Source organism: Oryzias melastigma, linkage group LG24 (genome assembly GCF_002922805.2).
Source record: "Oryzias melastigma strain HK-1 linkage group LG24, ASM292280v2, whole genome shotgun sequence".
NCBI classification, from domain to species: domain Eukaryota; kingdom Metazoa; phylum Chordata; class Actinopteri; order Beloniformes; family Adrianichthyidae; genus Oryzias; species Oryzias melastigma.
Window position 1 is genome coordinate 20,235,368 of NC_050535.1, and position 20,372 is coordinate 20,255,739.

Consider the following 20,372-nt stretch of genomic DNA (forward strand, 5'->3'; position numbering starts at 1 on the left):
GTTTTAAAAAAACATTTGTTAATAGACATATAGTACACAAACATGAAATACTGAATCCATAAAATACAGTTTAATTAATGGACTGAAAGAGAGTAGAATGAAGCAAACTTGTGTAAATCTATTTTTTTTTTTTTTTTACCCAGTTGCCATAATCCAAATCTCAACATGTATTCAAAGTTTTGTATAAGTTCCAGTACCAGTGCACATCTTCTTGACAACCGATCACTTAAAACCTGAAGTCGTTTTTAGCCAAAAGCTCTTAGTGTCAGTTACTTTTCATCCACAGAATTTCTGTTCATTTCTTCTCCATTCCGTCTGTTGACAAAGCAACAAATAAATCATTTTATTCTTTACAAATAATCTGCTGAACATTCTCATAGATCTAAAAGCTTCTCAGCTATTAAAGAATAAAATAAAGTCATACTCTTCAAAAAAAGTTAAAGAGTACATCTTACTGTTTGCAGTTTTTTAAATTTGTCATGTGTTGAACATTCTGTTTTTGCCATTGCTCTGCAGCATTTTCATTGACATTTCTGCACTTTCCTCCAAACCTTTGGAGCCAAAGTCTGCTGGGAAATGCTGCCTTTGAATTATCAATGAAAACTGTCCACATTTGGTTTAATTTCCCACTAATCTGTAGTTTTGGGACGAGGTGGAGTAAATTAACGGGTATTCTTTTGTACAGAGGTCACATATGTTTTATCATGAGCTTAGATGACATTTACTGGCCCATCAGTTTCCAGATGTCTCTTTTATCTTATTTCCTGTTGGCTTAATAAAGTTTCTTTAAATTTGAATCATCTATGTGCTGCAGAGAAATGACAACAGAACATAGAGATTTAACAATCGGTTTGAAGAAATGAAAATGTGAGAGACTGAGTTCAGATCATGGTCAGCATGGAGCTGTTTCTTCTGCTTGTCCCTGATTGATCAGACTGTCAGGAGTGACCACTGACTGTATATGAGAACTGAACTGACTCCTCCCCACTGGCGTTCCAAACAGGAAGAATCCACTGGTTCTCAGAAGCCAAAATCTTACAGACTTCTCCAATCCCACTGAATCCCTTTCAGGGTCATGGGGTTGCTGGAGCCTATCTTAGCCGCTGTTGCTGCAGACAGTGACTGCAAAGCACTGTGGGTCCTTGTTACGTCTTGCTGCAACTGCTGGACCTTTAGTTTCGGGTTGGACCTTGGTAGTCTTAGACTGCTGGGTTTTGTTATTAGTTTGGGGTTGGACCTTGCTAGTCTTAGTTTGCAGGCTTTGTTTATTTGTTTTCTTTAGGTAGTTTTGGTTAGACAGCCATAAGCAGTGACTCTGACGATAACATGGCTGGATCAGTAGTCTTCCTGACTTATTTTAAGTTTGGTCAAGGTTCCAACTCCCTTTTGGTTTATCTTTTTGTGTGGACCAGCGCATTGATTGTTTGATTTTTCTTTTCTCATTTCAGGACACAGGATTTCTTTTATTTAATAAACCGCGGTCCTATTATTCTCATTGGTGTTCAGTTTTTGTTAATGTCTCCTTTTGTATTTTCCCCCCTAGACCCAAGCCAGGTTTACCCATAGGGGACGTAACAGTCTTGAAAAGCAAAGACCAGCACTAGACAGTGTGTAAATTTACTCCCACTTGATTATAATGGAAATAGTGTCTTTATCAAAGGAGGGATGGTTGGTGTCCCATCAAGATTGACTGCCACACTGCTGATCGTAAAACTGTGAGGCGGCTGTGAGGTGAAACCTCCACGCCAGCGGTTCCAGTATGCTGGACCTTCTTCCTTCTTTAAATTGACAGTCTTGCCGTCTCAGTGTGTGGACAGAGAGAAAGTTCTGGCAGCAGCTGCTGGACCTCCAGGGCAGAGGCGGGATCAAACGCAGAAATTGACTCAAACTCCAAAATGGGGCACACTTCAGGCTTTTAAGCCTCGGATAAGAGCCTGTATTGTCCCGTGCGTTGCTATGACACCAGTTGGTGTGGCGCCGAGTGTTTGTGTGTTCATGAAAAGGACGGTTGCCATGGTGACTTTTGGTTTATGAAAGACACCTGACGGTGTTAGTGCTTTCAAAAAGATGTTCTACTCTGTTCTTGTTTATAAATACATTTTATTCAGATTGTTTAACATTTTTACTCAAAGTTGATGATTTTTTAAGCTAAAGTCTGTATTGTTTCCATTTTTTTCCAAGTATGACTCTTAAATCTAACTTTTTGCGGTGCGTTCACGGGTCATGGACGGTTTCCGTCCCTTGAAGTTTGTGCGTCTCCTCGACTTGGAGGCTTTGATGATGCTGATGAGTTGTCTGCATGTTTACAGAGTGAAGAAACTGAAGGAGACGCTGGCGACCGTAGAGCAGCTGGACAAGAACATGAATAACCTCCGCTCGTGGCTTTCCCGCGTGGAGGCGGAGCTATCCAGACCCCTCACCTACAGCGTCTGTCATCAGCAGGAGATCCAGAGGAGGCTGGCTGAGCAGCAGGTCCGTTATCTACGGCTGAATTCAGACGTTAAGATTTGGGGATATTCTTTTTCTGTTTCAGGAGCGGTTTGGAGGAAATGTTCCTGATATTTCTGCAGTCATTTACAGCTTTGTCTTCACCTGTTTTATTCATTGAGCTCTCATATCTGTAGTGTTTATTACCATATGTATTAACATGTCAGGGACAAATACACAGACATGCAAAAAGTAAATAGACACCTTTATTTTGAAAATTCTTTATTTAATAAGTAAAGCGAATAATTGAGATGTAGTGGATGGTTAGGACTGAGTTTCTGAATTCAGAAACTCTTTTTAGTGTTGACCTGAGTAGGTTTGTCATCAGACTTTGAACGAGGTTTTCTCTTCCAACAGCAAGGCATTCTCTCATTCTGAGGGCCCGGGTCGGCCAGAACCAGAATCTGTTGATGGTTTTTGAATAGTACTATAATTCTATTGGCTCTAGCAAAGGAATTAGAACATTTTAGAGTTTTTTCTTCTTTCTCAACTATACGACCTTTCTTAAAATCTGACAGTTCTGCTGAGTTTCTATTGAGTGAGACAGTTATTCTTTTTAACCTGGAAAGAAAAGAATAATTGCATAATCATCATTTCTACACTAGTGAAAAGATATTAAGCCGCTTGGACCAAAAATATGGAGAAATGAGAATGCCTATGTACTCCTGCAGACCTTCACCTGCTGTGTGTGTCTGCAGGCGCTGCAGGAGGATGTAGAGCAGCACGCTGACGCTGTTGCATCAGTGCTCGGTCTCTGCGGCCTGTTGCAGCAGGACGAAGATGCAGCCGCAGGAACGCGGGCAGAGCATGACTCCCTGCAGGAAACCAGCCACAGCCTGGACCAGCGCTGGAGGACCATCTGTTCTTTGGCTCTGGACCGTAGACTCAGGCAAGAACATGTGAAACTCTTGTTAATTTGATGTTAACTGAAGGTGAATCCATGGAGTAACGTGGCGCCCCCATCAGGATCGAGGAGACGTGGACTCTCTGGTGCAAATTCCTCAACGACTACTCTTGCTTTGAGGACTGGCTGAAGGTCGCGGAGAGAACTGCTGCCAACCCCAGCTCTGCAGACGTTCCCTTCTCGCTCGCCAAAGAAGAACTTGTGAAATTTGAGGTCAGTTTGGAGGGGAGAGGATGAGGGATTGTTCTGGTTTAGCAGACTGAAGATGCGTTTCTTCTTCAGGGCTTCCAGAGGCAGGTGAATGAACGTTTGACCCAGCTGGAGATCATCAACAACCAGTATCGCCGCCTGGCCCGGGAGAACCGAACCGACAGAGCCGGCCAGCTCCAGGCCATGGTCCGGCATGGGAACCGGCGCTGGGACCTGCTGCACTGCAGGGTGGCCGCCATCCTCCGCAGACTCAGGGTACGTAGATGTTCCTGCTGAAGGAACACCTTCGGGTTGATGCTGATGTCGGCTCTCCTGTTGGGCAGCATTTCACCGGCCAGCGCGAGGAGTTTGAAGGCACCAGGAAGAGCTTGCTGGTGTGGCTGACAGAGCTGGACCTGCAGCTCACCAACGTGGAGCACTTTTCAGAGAGTGATGTCCACCACAAGATACAGCAGCTCAACGTGAGTCACGCAGAGAAATGAGAGTTTGGTTTGGAAGGAGCTCCGACCGACGCTCATCTGTCTGTCGTTGTTCAGAGTTTCCAGAAGGAGATCACGCTGAACACGGAGCGCATCGACGGGCTGATCGTGTTTGGAGAAGGGCTGATCAAGAAAAGTTCACCGCAGGATGCAGAGTTGATCGAGGACGAGCTGGAGGAGCTCCACTCGTACTGCCAGGAGGTTTTCAGCAGGCTGGTCCGCTGCCACCAGCGCCTGAGCCAGCATGTGGTGAGCCTCTGACCATCCGACCTCTGATTCTCCTCTTCCCTCCTCCTACTCTCCTCCTCTAAGAATGTAACGATTCTTCGTGAATCGGGAAAAAAACCCAATTCAAACTCGTCAACATATTCAGAAAATTGAAAAATCATTTTGTCTCAGCCTGTGAGTAAATTTAGAAAAATGCAGATCAGATGACATTTTTCTGTGTGTGTGCGCGCCTGTGCAGGCAAGGCTGTGAGTGTGTGCGGGTGAGCCTGTAAGTGTGCTGGCACACCTGTGAGTCTACGGGCGCACCTGTGTGTATGTGGGCGCACCTGTGAGTATGCAGGCATGCCTGTGTGTGTTTGTGCACATCTGTAAGTGTACAGGCGCGCCTGTAAGTGTGCGGGCACGCCTATGAGGTCTGCACGCCTGTGAGTATGTTCGGGCACCTGTGAGTGTGTGCACTCGCCTGTGAGTGTGTGCATGTCTATGACTGTCTGTGCACCTGTAAGTGTGTGCAGGCACCTGTGAGTGTGCAGGTGCGCCTGTGAGTATGTGGGCGCACCTGTGAGTATGTGGGCGCACCTGTGAGTATGTGGGCGCAGCTTTGAGTATGCGGGCGTGCATGTGTGTGTGCATCCCTGTGTGTGTGTCTGTGAGTGTGTGTGCGCGTCTGTAAGTGTGCGGGTGCACCTGTGAATGTGTGCATGCCTATGAGTGTGTGGGCACGCCTATGAGGTTTGCGTGCCTGGGTGTGTGCGGGCGTGCTTGTAAGTGTCCGTGCGCCCATGTCTGTCTGCGCGCCTGTGAATATGTGCAGGCACCTGTGAGTGTGTGCACTCCCTGGTCATTTGTGTTGAGTGTGAGGGCAGACGAGTGCGCACTCAGCTGCTGAGGGGGTTGCGTGAGCGGAGCGGTCTGTGACATGGAGTACGACATGAATCGAGTATGAAAGGATTAGTGAACATTTCAATATTATGTATAATTGTTGTTAATCCTTTCTGTTAGCAGGGAAACACAGTTTGATGAAAGGGGCAAAAAGAAAACATACTTAGCCTTAAAATACCTTATTCATTGCGTTAACAATTTTTTTAAATTAAAAATCGAAACTGTGACTTTAAAACAGTGAATCAAATCAAATCATGGCTTGATTGAATTGTTCCATCCCCATCCTCTTCCCTTCTTCACCATAGAAGATCAGAGAGGAGCCAGAGCCTTCCGGGGCCACGTTCTCCTTAGAATCAAGCTTGGAGCTGATTGGCCGACCCTGGCTAGGGCGGAGTCAAGGAAGCCTCCCAGCCACGCCCACCCATCTGCTGACTTCCCCACTGGAGCGGTCAGGCAGGGAGACGCCAGTGAGCGTGGATTCCTTACCTCTGGAGTGGGACCACACCGGCGATGTGGGCTCATCCTCACATGAAGATGATGAGGAGGATGAAGAGGAGGAGGCAGCTTACCTCAGTGCACTATCAGGTAGAGCTTCACCAAATATTGCCACTAAAACTTTAGCCGTAGTCTCACATTTCCTGTCAAATGGTTTATAGATGTTCCACAGAAAGCTTTTCCACTAAATCTGCTCACACCTCGGCTGCTCCCCGTGGAGCCAGCTTCCAGAAGATACATTCCACTTCATGACTCATTTACATTTGCAGACTTCTCTGGAACATCCTTAACAGCTCGGCTGCATTTTAACAGAACCTGAAAGGAGTGGACATAAATCCTCCACGCAGATGAACTCAATGTTCATCCATAAATCCAGGAACAATAGCTAAGATTGTTGCTGTCTGCGGTTCCAGAATATTTTGTTGATAGTAAAACAAAGTTTTCTGAGCTGTCATCAGGATGACAAACATTTAGAAAACTGTTTCTACATAAGGACAGTGAATGAGGTTATAAAACTAAGTGTGCATTGAATAATGCAGCTTTAAAAATGTATTTGAATTGAAAAAAATGGAGTGAAATATCATAAATTATTAACCATTTGCTTTTGTCAACATTTCATTTTTAGTATTATTTTATTGTCCAATAATTTAAAAACTGGGATGTAAAACAACAAAAACAGGGAGCCAAATAATTTACAGCAGGTATAAATACAGTGAAAATGGTTCATGATTAAAAGCAGTTTTTGACAAAGTTTTTTGTCATTTTGAAAAAAAAGCAAACTGTCAATTATTTTTTAAAAAGTACATGTCAGAACCTGATAAAAACAATCTCACTCTCCTTTTGTCTCAAGTGAAGAAAGGCACACCCACTTTTTAAACTTTGCATACTATTACGACCATTATTTGAGCTTTGCATGAGGCCACACCCACTCCTCAATATTTGCAGGAGGCTACTCCTACTCTTTGGTCTCATGAGGTTACAGGAGGCCACGCCTCCTCATTATCTTAGCATGAAGCTACACAGAATTTTTGCAGGAAGGCACGCCTACTCGTCTGTCTTTGCATAAGGGCACGCACACTCTGATCTTTGCATGAAGGCTACACCCATCTTTGAAGCACCCTCTTGTTGATCTCACTGGAGGTCACGCCTACTCGTATTCTTAGCAATCGGGCTACACTCAATTTTTGCTGGAAGCCATGCCTACTCACCAATGTTTACAGGAGGCCACACCTATTCAGTAGTCTTAGCAATCACGCTGCACATATTTTTGCAGGAGGCCACACCCATTCCCATCTTCGGCCACACCCATCTTTCCAGGAGGCAACGCCCACTTTTAAATCTTTACAAGGGGACAGCCAATCCCTAAAATGTTCACAAGGCCACACCTACTTATTGATCTTCGCAGGATCCAACACCCACTCTTTGATATTTGCATTATGCCACGCCCACAATTTGATCTTTGCAAGCCGGCACGCCTCTTTGTTGATCTCGCAGAAGGCTACGTCTACTTATTGATCTTTGCTTGAGGCCACTCCCACCCCACAATTATTGCATTAGGCCACGCCTCCTCTTTCTTCTTTGCATGAGGCCACACCTACTTCCCAATTTTCAAAGAAGGCAACGCCCACTGTTTGAGCTTAGCAGTCAGGATCCATTTAATTTTCGTAGGAGGCCATGCCTACTCGTTGGTCTTTGCAATAGGCCACGCCCTATCCGATCTTTCCATAAAGCTACACCCATCTTTTCAAGAGGCAAGGCCCACTTTTACTTCATTTCAAGGCCACACCCACTCCCTAAAATTTGCAGGAGGCCACGTCTACTTATTGATCTATGCAGGATGTGACACCCATTTTTTGGTATTTGCATAATGCCACGCCCACAATTTGATCTTTTCATGAATCATCACCATTTTTGTGACCTGGCACGTTCTCTTGTTGATCTCGCAGGTTGCACACCTACTTCTTGCTCTGTACAGGAGACTACGCCCACTCATTGATTTTTTTTTTCAGGAGGTTAAATCCCTTATTTGACGTCAGCACTTTTTTAACTTCACAGGAAACTAAGACTACTCATTTTCATCCTAATTTGTCATCAAAATGTGACATTTTCAAACGTATTGAATGTCTGAACCTTTTATTTAACAATTTACAAAGGTCAAAAGCAATTATTATTTTTTGTTTTTACACATATTTGTAAGTGAGTTTTAAGTTCAGATCATTTTAAAGTTTCATCTTTCATTTTTTGAAAAGAAAATATTCATAAACTTCAGTATCCTGAGATGCTTGATTTTGTATTTTGATGCTTTCGATTCAGTTTTCATATTTATTATTACCTCCAGCAGCTTCATCGTGTGTCTTCCCTCTCCCCTTCAGGTGGTTCTGCTCAGGTTCTTGAGTCTCCAGGTTGGCAAACATCGGTAGAACATGGGTTGGACGCAGAGGACCGTGGCGTGACCACGCCCGACCTCAGCAGCACTCCTCTGAAGCCTGCTTATGTACATGTCACGCCGACAGTAGATTGTCTCTCTGCAGCTTCTCGTCTCCATTCTTACGGTCCGTTTGCTCCGTCTCCAGCTGCGCCTCACCTCTCAGTGCAGCGGCAGCATCCAGAACCTGCAGAGAGTCTCACTGATCCTGGATGACGAGGAGCAGCCGGAGGAGTTTGGGCTGACGGGACTGGCAGCTTCAGACCAGCAGTCGGGTAAGAGCTGGTGGAGGAGAAGCGGCTGCAGAATTTGGGTTTGATGCTCTGAACTTGAAGAGGCGTTCCCGTTCAGCAGGCGTGATCGAGCGCTGGGAGCTCCTCAGGGCTCAGTCCAGGCAGCAGGCCGGTCCTCAGGAGCCTCAGCGACTCACCTCTGACCTGGATGACATCACTTCCTGGCTGGAGGCGGTGATCCCTGAGCTGGAGCTCCTCCTGCAGTCCGACCCAGCAGCCAGTATGGCAGACATGGAATCCAGAGCCAAAGAGATCAAAGTAATGAGGAGTTTTATTCTTCTTAATTGTGTAAACAAGTTTTGGCTGATTTATTTTGTTTGTGAGCAAAAAATGTTGCCACATTGTGAAAAACTCACCAAAACCTGCACACACCCAGTGAGCAAAGTCAACAACCCCCCCCAAAAAACGCCGAAATCATAACAAAAATGAAGGGGGCTAAATCACTTCTAGGGCTCTAAACATGTTTGAAAATCTCTTAATGAAACCTAAACACACCAGTCAGGGATATCTAAAGGAAGTTTTGAAATTATTATGGGATGGTCACATAGCCTAGGGTCAAATGTAGTCTTTTTTCCCATTTTTTTCTGTAATGTGGGAAAAGATTCACTTTTTTTGAGTGATCTTCACAAAATTCCACATTTACGCCACCAGGTGAAGCTTACAACCACCACCATCTTTTGTTGACCTTTGACCCATCTTGAATTCTCAATTTAAAAAAAAGCGCCTTTAGTACTACCTGCATCCTACTGATTCCTGTTTAACGCATTTTAGCTAACTACTCAAGCATTTATGAAGCTTCTCTTAAAAAAAAATTCCCAGACAGCAAAGCCAGCCTGGTATGGTTTAAAAGTGGGAAGAAAATATGGGCCTCAAATGGGTTTGTCTGCATTGGCTTAACTGGACGCTCAGTGGGTTGGGTTTGAGTTGGTATTCTATCCAGCTACTTGGTGGACAGTGGAACTCACTAGCATGCTACAGTGTAGATTGTTAGCATGCTACAGTGGAGCTCACTAGCATGCTACAGCAGAGCACGCTAGCATGCTACAGCACAGCACGCTAGCATGCTACAGCCACATCACTAGCATGCAACAGCGGCACTCACTAGCATGCTACAGCCACGATCACTAGCATGCTACAGCGGCACTCACTAGCATGCTACAGCAGCGCTCACTAGCATGCTACAGCAGCGCTCACTAGCATGCTACAGCAGCGCTCACTAGCATGCTACAGTGTAGATTGTTAGCATGCTACAGTGGAGCTCACTAGCATGCTACAGCAGAGCACGCTAGCATGCTACAGCAGAGCACGCTAGCATGCTACAGCACAGCACGCTAGCATGCTACAGCCACATCACTAGCATGCTACAGCAGCGCTCACTAGCATGCTACAGTATAGCTTGCTAGCATGATACAGCAGCACTCACTAGCATGCTACAGTGTAGCTTGCTAAAATGCTACAGCGGCACTCACTAGCATGCTACAGTGGTGCTCACTAGCATGCTCCAGTGTAACTCAGTAGCATGCTACAGTGGAGGTCGTTAGCATGCTACAGTGGAGGTCGTTAGCATGCTACAGCGGCGCTCACTATCAATTTTGTGTTGCAGGAGATGCAGAAGACGTTTGCCCACTATAAGTCCACCATGCTCTCCATCAACCTGCAGGCAGAGGAAGCTCCTGACAGACTGATGGCAGTGAACAGAGAGTGGAGCAGAGCCAGCACGGCGCTGCAGCGATGGGACTCCAGTCTGAGGAAGACTCTGATGCGCTGCCAGGTATGAAGATGGACACAGAAACCTCACAGATGAATGACCAGGCCTGAGCATTAGTCATGGAGCAGCTTTTTCAGAAAACAGTGGAGTTGTTTCATCGTGTTTCCATCAGGAGAATCACTTTGGCAGACGACGATGTGATCTTTGTGAGATGAAGATTATCTGAACTGCAGCTGCAAAAAGCTTTACTCCATTTGTTTTAATGTTCTGCTACAAAAAGAGTGAAGAAACTAAACTCTGGTCGGGGTTCAGTTTGATCAAATCCCTCAACCGTTCTGTATTTTTATGAGCCATGATGGGTGTAGATCTTCCCTGACCTGTTTTCTTAGTCCGTTTGAGCTTTGACACGCTGCATTTGAGTTGTTTTCATTCACATACTGACCTCAAATGGGCTGCAAATCCTCACATTCTTCTGTCCCAACTTTTGGAAGCCTTTATGTTCAAATTTACGACTTGGGGAGAAGAAAAAAAAATAAAAAAATTAAAGAAAAAATCTGGAGCTGGATGTATCAAATGAAGTTTTTCCATGCAGGAGTTCCACGAAAGCCTGCACTCTCTGCTGCTGTGGCTGCCTCATGCGGAGAGCAGACGCTACACGGTGGACATCAACCACCCAGGAACCACCGTCGCAGTCCTGCGGCGACATTACGGCACGCTCGCCGTGAGTGCAACCGCCGCGTTCTTTGCTGATTTTGTCCTTTGAGCCACAAACACATCAGGGTTTGAACAGTAAACTGAACAGATGGTGGACATTTTTATTTAACCCTTTTAACGTTTAAAGAGAGAGGCGCTTCTGCAGCCAGTGGGAACCAAGCGTTCTGCAGAGGACCGCAGCACTCTGGGCCTGGTGTACACCACACCATGGGTTAACAAGGGCACTAAATGGAAGTGGCGTCGCATCACTTCCCTGTCGTGTCACTTCCGCGTTGCTTTACCTCTGCGTCTCGTCACTTCTACATTGTGTCATTTCTGCGTCATTTCTTCGTCGCGTCATTTCTGCATCACGTCACTTCCCCGTCCCGTCATTTCCATGCTGCTTCACTTCTGCGTTGCGTCATTTCTGCGTCGCATCGTGTCTAGTGTGAACCGTCCAGAAGGCTCGCCAAGGGCAGCAGATCGTTTGGGCGTCTGGTCTATTTTGTGTGTGAGCGTCAATTCTTTTGTAACATTTCTAGACACAAATTAGTGGTAGGAATTTCAGGTTACTAAAAAAAGTTTTTGGTACACACAAAAAGCAAATTTGTGCACACATAATACTATTGATACGCTAAACTGTGGTTACAAATGATTAAATTTAGGGAAGAATTTCTATTTTAAAGATGACATTTCCAAAGAAAAAAAATACGTATGAACATTTGTTAAGACTATTTATAAATCTGTTGTGTTCTGATGATGAATATTCATAGGACTTATTAAAGTATTAATTTAATTAAATGTTTCCCAAATGAAAACCCATTCAAATGCAATACTTTGTATTCTTCTGCGTATTGCCAATCTAATGAGCATTGATGCACACTAGATTTTTACAGAGACCTCTGGGAAATTCCCAGGGCACTGGACTTTATAAATACGATAAACTCCCTAAGAACAGCACCACGAAGGGAATAGTAAGGGATTTCTGACACAACTCCGTTTCGATGCTGTATTCCATTGTTAGCATTCACACTGAAATGTGCTCTGGCCCACTTCTGAAGAAGGTCCTTGTAGAGTTCTCTTAACTATGACCAAGTGCAGGACGGACTTGTGCACTTGTGGGTCAAACATTCTCCCGTACCTTTTGAACGGATTGTTAGGTGTGAGTATGACCTTTGACCCACCCCCCATGTTTGTGCGGTGATCAAAGTCTGTTACCGGTCAACCACTTAAGTTCTTCTCATTGATCCACTGTTTGGCAGACCTCAAATCACATATTGGACTGGGCCCGTATTCTGGCCTTACCATTACAGTTCTGAACAGAGACAATAATGTCCATGGGATAACGCACGTTATACCATGGTCTGGGTGAATACTCGATTCTGATTGGCTGCTGGGTGTGCATTAAAAAGTGATAATGCACAGTAATAACGCACACCTAAAAAAGAAGTTCCGGTCACACAGACCAAACGTTCGATATCACTGCGCAGGCTTCTTTAAAACACGTTTTTCCTTCATCGTCTGGACAAAACAAGCAGTAATGGATGAACTTTCTCTCTGAACTGATGCTTTATTCAACTTATTGTAGCGACCAGCATTTATATTCCTCTCCTTTTGTAAGGTAAATTAATATTGACAAATTGGTTATTCTCCTTCTAATAAAACGCCACTCGACATGAAAGGTGTAGTCTTCTGTTTCACCACAAGAGGGAGTTTCTCATTTTAGAGCAGCTCAGAAGAACGAACCTGCCGTGAAATGAAACACAGACAGAAGCTGAATATGTTCTAGCTGCTCACTGAAGGATTAACGACAGAAAAAGAAGAAAAATATCCTAATTTGTCCGGGTCTTTCTTTCAAAACAGCAACACTTTACCGCTGCAGCTGAGGTCTGTAACGGCTTCCGGCTTCATGCCGTGTTCCATGTCACCGTGACAACAAACCGCATCACGGATCAAATAGTCCGCTTTTTGTTAAAAAATTAGCTAAATCAAAGAAATAACAAGAATAAAGTACTAAATATTGATTGAATGTTTATTTATTTTGTAAATGACCATGGTATAAGCGGGATAATACCCGACGAAGTGTGCATTATGAGAAATTAACGCACTTCACGGTTCAGCTTTGCGTCGGAGGGTTTAGGCCTCCGCGTCGTGCGTTAATTTCTCATAAAGCACACTTCGGAGGGTATTATCCCTTACTTAACACCCGGTATAACACCTGCATTCATTTTGACCATAGACCACAAAAGTTCAACTTTGTAAAAACAAAAATTTAACATAATTTATGAGACAAAAGGAAGGAGAGGGGATGGGTTGACAAAGTTTTATACACATTTTACCCAAACTGATTTGGAAAATAAAGGAGATTCATTGACACAGCCCCCAAGAGCACAGACGTCCTCAAGCGCCGACGTCCTGATCACAGACGTCCTCGAACGCAGACGTCCTCGAACGCAGACGGCCTCGAACGCAGACGTCCCTGATCGCAGACGACCTAGATCAAAGACGTCCTCGAGTGTAGATGTCCTCGAACGCAGACGTTCTCGAGTGCAGACGCCCTCGACCACAGATGTACTCGAACGCAGGTGTCCTCGAACACAGACGACCTTGAACGCAGACGTCCCCGATCGCAGACTTTCTAGATCAAAGACGTCCTCGAGTACAGACGTCATCGATTGTAGATGTCCTCGAATGCAGACGTTCTCGAGTACAGACGTCATCGATTGTAGATGTCCTCGAATGCAGACGTTCTCGAGTACAGACGTCATCGATTGTAGATGTCCTCGAACGCAGACGTTCTCGAGTACAGACGTCATCGATTGTAGATGTCCTCGAATGCAGACGGCCTCGAACGCAGACGTCCCTAATCGCAGACGACCTAGATCAAAGACGTCATCGATTGTAGATGTCCTCGAACGCAGACGTTCTCGAGTACAGACGTCATCGATTGTAGATGTCCTCGAACGCAGACGTTCTCGAGCGCAGACGTCCTCAAGCGCGGATGTCCATGATTGCAGACGTCCTCCATTGCAAATGTCCTCCATAAAAGACGTCCCCTTGCGAAGACATCCTTGATCAAAGACATCCACGATTGCAAACGTCCTCCTTCGCAGACATCCCCGATCAAAAATATCCACGAGCGCAGACGTCCTCAATTGCAGATGTCCTCGATCATAAACGTCCACGATTGCAGCAGCCGTGATCGCAGACGTACTTGAGCGCAGACTTCCTTTATCAAAGATGTCCTCGATCACAGACGTCCATGATTGCAGCAACCATGATCACAGACATCGTCAATCACAGACTTCTTCAAGCGCAGACGTCCACGATCACAAATGTCCATAATCGCAGACATCCTCGAGCGCGGCGTCCTCAATTGCGGTATCCTTGACGACAGGCGTCCTTGCGTAAATATGATTTATACTGACCATCATTAGACGTACCGCAGACGGATTAGGGTTAATCTGGCGTTGGTAATAAAGAGTTTTTACAGTGTTTTGCATCACTGCTCTTCTAGGAAGTTTTAATCATTTCTACCCTGCTCAAACACACCTGGCTTTGATGGCTGACATCGTTCCGCTGGTGCGTAGCCTGGCGATGATCTGAACCAGGTGTGCTTAAGCAGAGGAACATGGAAAACATTCAGAACTGTGTTCCTGGTTTGAGAAAGAACTTTGCCTTAAGGAACGTCTCTCTTCTCATCTCAGCTCACAATACTCGTTTCACCAAACTGAAATCCCAAATATGGTTGAGCGGTTTCTGAATCCTTTTTTGTGTTTTTATCGTTATCTTTTACTGTTTTAATAAAGCTGCCAAACAACAATAGCCCACAATCATCATTAACGCTCACATGTATTAACTCAGCATTGAGTTGTTTTCTTCTCTTGTCCGTTTTTCCTGTCAGGAGCTGCAGGAGGAGCTGCGGGTCAGGCAGACCCAGCAGGACGCCTTGCAGGCGTTGTGGTCTCAGCTCCAGCCTGAAGACGGTCTGGAGGCGAGTGATGAAACCCAGGAGAAGCTCCACGTGACAGGGAGCAAGCTGCAGCTGCTCCTGAGGCAGGTGGAGGAGGACCTCCACGCCGTACGGCAGCGTCTGGTAAATTCCTTCAGATCCAATCCAGATCCTTCTAGATCCCAGAGCCGTCTTTGGATATCTAGATCTGGACGGTCTCCTTTCAGGACTCTGTGGCGGCAGTCCAGAGATGTGGAGGTTCAGACGACAGGCCTTCAGAGATACAGGAGACATCTCAGAGGTGAGGAACCCAACTCAGATCTGCTGTTTCTAGAACATTCAAATTCATTTTAAAATCAAACGTTATTTATAAGCACTTTTCATACAACAGCAAGACCTTCCCAGGTTTTAAAACAGCTAAAAACACACATGAACCTGATGTTCTCCATAGAGCGATGAGGAGGTCGTCTCCGCCTCGCTCCTTCTTCCTCCGGGTCCTGCGGGCCGCCTTCCCGCTGCAGCTCCTGCTGCTGCTCCTCCTGCTGCTCCCCTGTATCATCCCTCTGTCTGAAGGGGAGCCCGGCTGCATGCTGGCCAACAACTTCGCCCGCTCCTTCTACCCCATGTTACGCTACACCAACGGCCCTCCACCCACCTGACCGCTCCGTCTCCATGAAGGTTCTCCGCAGGAAAATAATAGATTCACATTTTAAGACCCATTCTGGTCGTCTTTCGGTTATTTAATTATTTTTTTGATCATTTTTTAGGACATAGTTTCTGCAGAGCGGCAGGAGTTCATCAGAAATTTGCCTCTTCATTGTGGGCGGGACTGTTGCAACTCCGCCCCTCCTTATTTATTTTAAGCAATCAGAGCAAAAATAATGCATGTGTAATACAAGTGACAGGGGTTCACAACCGTACAAAGATCTGTCAGACATGGGAAAACTAGGCATCAAGTTATAGATTAAATAAAGAAATATTCCAAATTTAATTTCAATTTTCTTTATATATGTTCTCCATCAGACAAGAATGTATTAAAAAAAAAACAGAATTTTCATCAGACTGGGTCCTCAAGAACATTCAAACTAAATGTTTCCATCACTTATGTGTTTGAACAAAACATAACTGGAAGTATAACAGGAAGTATAACAGGAAGTACCCGCTGGTTCCAAGAAGCTAAAGTCTCCTAGACTTCAAAAGAGAAACAAACAGCTATTACTCAGTCGCTCTATTGGTCAGAATAATCATTCTTGCTCTGATACCTTTTTCAATCTGTTCTTGATAATCTTTATTATTTCTGTTTTTTTCTTTATTGTAAGTTCTAAACTGACCAATCAGACGCCTCAATAAAAGCCTGTGTTCTCACGTCTGACGTTTGAAGCCTTTGACACATTTCTTGTAGCTTGCTTTCAAGTGGTGGGGGTGTGGACGTCCAACAAGCTCACTCCTGATTGGTGGAAGTGGTTGCCATAGAAACATTGACTCAGACCAACTTGAACCAATCACGGATTACTGGTTCCAACATAATGACACGTATAAACTGCAATTGGATTGATTTAATTCGGTTGATCCAGTAGTAAACCGTTGTGTATGGATGACGTCACACTCACACACTCCATTTCTCTGATGAAGTCACTAGGGGGCGCTGGGACTATATAATCTTTAAATTGAAAAGATGATGGTTAAAATGTCGGGTACGCAGACGCTAAAAGAACGATTGCTATGAAAAAATGTTCTTTTAACTCAAAAATTAGAAAAATCTCTCCTGCTTTATGACAGCCACCGTATGGAAGAATTGTTTTAAACCCTGAACTCTCTTTAGAACATATACTGAACTGCACCTGTTATCCTGATGCCAAAGAGTCCCATTGGTCGCCATTCATGGAGGGGCGGAGACTCACCAGCAACTTTCAAAAACATACTTCTTTAACTCCGTTTTTTTTTTTGAGCGATGAAAAAATAATATAAAACTGTATGGTTATCATTCCAGTATTATCAAATCTAAATGTGTATATTCAAGATAGATTCATCCTGATGAAAAATAACTTTTAGCCAATCGGATCATAGATAGATTGTCATGTGACCTGGAACAGAATCATGAAAGGCTTTGGTCCCCCTGTAGCTTTATTTTGAGCTAATTTCTAACTTGCTGTGTGTTCAGTTATTGTTTGTCGCCTAAAATTTTATCAAAGTTATATTTTTTTATTGAAGAAAATCAGTTCATGGTGACAATAACTAGTTTTTTCATGTTTCTGTACATACACTAAACTCCCACCGTGATTGGCTACTTCCTGTAAAGGCGGGATTTAAGACTCCTTTGATCTTTTTTTCACCACTAATGTTAAATATTGAAGGAATTCTTAAACATTAGCAAAATGAACAAGATCCAGTAGTTTTTAGGAATTCAATAAATTAAATGAATAAATGTGCCATTAAAGTTTCAATAATTAATATATGGTTCTATGGCTTTTATAGCAATAAATTCTTTTTTTTCCTGATTTCTGGCAATGATAACCAACTTTACTGTGTCTTTCACTTAAATATCACAATACTGTACTGTGTTTTCTCTAGTGGTTTTATTAAGCAAAGTGTTGTCTACAAAAAAACTTCAATTTTAAATAAAACATGGACATCTGTAATAAAAAAAATGGATGGAAATCCAACAATCCTGTGTTTCTATTTATGGTGATTTTCTGGTTTTGACTTTTTCTTGTTTTGGATTTTAATTGCTGAATACATTTCTTCGTACTCCTGTAACTTCAGCCTGATTTTTATTGCACAGAGATGACCAGACAATGTTAATTTCTGACGTAAGTTAAATTAATGTGAGTTTTTTTCCAGAAAACAACTGTGCTGCTTAAGAAACTTTGATCTTCATCTGATTTTATATGTACTTTTTCATTGGACACTTTATTAAGAACAAAAGCTCTTTACTACAATCAGCCAATCACATGGTAGTAAGTAGCTCATTGTATTTCGGCATGTAGACTTGGTCAATATGATCTGCTGCAGTTCAAACCGAGCATTAGAAGGAGGAACAAAAAATGATTGAAGTGACTTTGAATGTGGCGCGGTTGTTGGCGTCAAACGGCCTGGTCAGAGTATTTCAGAAACTGCTGACCTACTGGGATTTTTACCCACAACCACCTCTAGGGTTTATAGAGAATGGTCAGAGAAAGAGAAAATATCCAGTGAATGGTAGAGGAGAATGACCAGACTGGTTCCAGCTGATAGAGAATTAGCAGTGGCTCAAATAGTTACCAGTGGTTACAACCGAGGTCTGAAGAAAATCTCTGAACGCACAACAAGTCCAACCTTGATGCAGATGGGGGACAAAGATGAGTTCCTCAGACCCCTCGTCGGACCCCCTTGCTGGGGGTTTTTCAGCAGTTTCTGCTAGATGAAGGTATTGATGTAATGGACTGGCCCGCTTGTTCCAGAGACTTGAATCAAATTGGGACATCATGTCTCGGTTCATACACCAATGCCAGGTTGCACCACAGGAGTTGACAGATTTTTCTATCCAAATATCGGAGGAAATCCCCCAGGATAACCCCAGCATAGTAGGGAAATCACAGGGGCACGTGGAGGCCACACCCACTACTGAGCCTCAATTTGACTGAAAAGAATAAAGCATGCATATATATATATATATATATATATATATATATATATATATATATATATATATATATATATATACACACGTTCAGGTATAGGATGTGCTTTCATAGTGTTCCATTTATTTTTTTAATCGGTGTATATAGATTTTTTTTTTCTAACATTGGGCATGCTTAATAAAATACAGCAAAACGTTTTAAATTGAGGATAACATTAATGTTATTACTATTGTGTGAAAATAATATATTAATAAATACATTATTTAAGCCTCTTAACTAGAAAGTCTGATTAATTGCATTTAAAAAAACATTTCAACAGCTTTTTTGTTCACAGTTAAAAACAGTTTAATCATCAGTAAAAGTGGAAACTCAAACATTTAAACACAGTCAGAGGAAAAACTAAATCTGGTCAAAAAACATTGAAGAACGAACAAAAAAAACAACAGTCTTCCCACGTTATAGTTTATTTTTGAAAAGTCTTGACAAGAAATCAACAGTTTTTTTTTTTTTACAAGAGTTTGTGTTCGGACAACAAAGAAAAAAAAAGTCTCACATTGTGAATTTTCTTAGTTTTGATTGTCAAGTCGGTCGTTCTGTTTTCCATGTTAAATCACAGCCAGACAGCATAGCAGGTGTTGTAGCACGTCGCTCAGTGATCATTAGGAGACCTGCTGGTAACGAGACTTGACAAAAAACACTAAAAATACTAAACTACATCTGTTATTTTACTAGTAAAACGTTGTCCGGAAATGTCATTTTATTGAACTTTGTTGAACTTCAATAAAAACACATTTAAAAAGCAGAAAGCAAAGAATTGTAAAACCAAATCCTGAAAAAACTGACGTCACTTTCATGGCAGCGAATTCTGAAAATGTATAAAATACTAGAAAGAAAACACTGACAAATAAGTCTGGCTTCAAAAGAAATTTCCAGATTTTTTTCCAAATAAAAATTTAACATTTCTAGGAGAAAAACAAAATCAAAAATCAATTCAGGTAATTTTCTAACTCATAAGGATCTGAATTCTATCAGGCTTCAAAGCAACATTTGCTTCCAGACAACGGAACGATGCTGAACCGCTTCCTGCTTACCCAGCCAACAAGGCTGTGGCCCATATGGTTCAAAAGTGGCTGGAAAATGTGGGACCCGAATGGGTTTGTCCACGGTGTCTGTGGTGGCTCCATTGCAGCATGCATGCTTGGCTGTAGCAAGCTAGCAATCTCTGTATTTAGGTGATGAGTGCCACTGTAGCATGCTAGCGAGGTCTGCTTTATCCAGCTAGTCAACTCTGCTGTATTGAGCTTTGCTGTAGAGAGCTAGCGCCCCTCTGGATTGAGCTAGTGAGCTTCGATGTAGCAGGTTAGCGAGGTCCTCTATAACGAGCTAGCGAGCTCTGTTGTATTTAGCTAAAAGGTTTCACTGTATTGAGCCAGTGCATTCCACTGTAGCAAGCTAGCATGGTCCACTATTGACCTAACAAGCTCCGCTGTATTGAGCTATCAAGCTAATCTGTAGCATTCTAGTGAGCTCCTCTACAGCGAGCTCTGCTTTATCAAGCTAGCGAGCTCTACTGTAGTGAGCTAGCTGCCCCTCCTTATTGAGCTAGCTAGTTCCACTGTAGTATGTTAGCAAGCTCCTCTACAGCGAGCTAGTGAGCTATGCTTTATCAAGCTAGCATGCTCCACTGTATTGAGCTAGCATGCTCCACTGTATTGAGCTAGCATGCTCCACTGTATTGAGCTAGCATGCTCCACTGTAGTGAGCTAGCATGCCCCACTGTAGTGAGCTAGCATGCCCCACTGTAGTGAGCTAGCATGCTCCACTGTATTGAGCTAGCATGCTCCACTGTATTGAGCTAGCATGCCCCACTGTATTGAGCTAGCATGCCCCACTGTAGTGAGCTAGCATGCCCCACTGTAGTGAACTAGCATGCTCCACTGTATTGAGCTAGCATGCTCCACTGTATTGAGCTAGCATGCCCCACTGTATTGAGCTA

General features: G+C 43.6%; 1 protein-coding gene across 6 annotated transcripts in view; it reads left to right on the forward strand.

Moving 5' to 3' along the window:
- Nucleotides 1-17,419, forward strand: part of LOC112158499 (nesprin-2) — a 72,986-nt gene extending 55,567 nt beyond the window's left edge. For 4 of the 6 annotated variants that reach the window (XM_024291922.2, XM_024291924.2, XM_024291920.2 and 1 more), the window contains exons 50-64: nucleotides 2,310-2,472; nucleotides 3,186-3,376; nucleotides 3,454-3,604; nucleotides 3,674-3,856; nucleotides 3,925-4,062; nucleotides 4,138-4,329; nucleotides 5,496-5,775; nucleotides 8,058-8,179; nucleotides 8,259-8,385; nucleotides 8,462-8,661; nucleotides 10,007-10,174; nucleotides 10,704-10,832; nucleotides 14,709-14,900; nucleotides 14,984-15,057; nucleotides 15,208-17,419. In XM_024291922.2, coding sequence (XP_024147690.1) covers nucleotides 2,310-2,472; nucleotides 3,186-3,376; nucleotides 3,454-3,604; nucleotides 3,674-3,856; nucleotides 3,925-4,062; nucleotides 4,138-4,329; nucleotides 5,496-5,775; nucleotides 8,058-8,179; nucleotides 8,259-8,385; nucleotides 8,462-8,661; nucleotides 10,007-10,174; nucleotides 10,704-10,832; nucleotides 14,709-14,900; nucleotides 14,984-15,057; nucleotides 15,208-15,415 — 2,518 coding nt within the window. In that variant the 3' untranslated portion in view covers nucleotides 15,416-17,419. The remainder of the gene's footprint in view (nucleotides 1-2,309; nucleotides 2,473-3,185; nucleotides 3,377-3,453; nucleotides 3,605-3,673; nucleotides 3,857-3,924; nucleotides 4,063-4,137; nucleotides 4,330-5,495; nucleotides 5,776-8,057; nucleotides 8,180-8,258; nucleotides 8,386-8,461; nucleotides 8,662-10,006; nucleotides 10,175-10,703; nucleotides 10,833-14,708; nucleotides 14,901-14,983; nucleotides 15,058-15,207) is intronic. The other 2 variants (XM_024291923.2, XM_024291921.2) reach the window with 2 other exon arrangements.
- The last annotated feature ends 2,953 nt before the right edge of the window (nucleotides 17,420-20,372 follow it).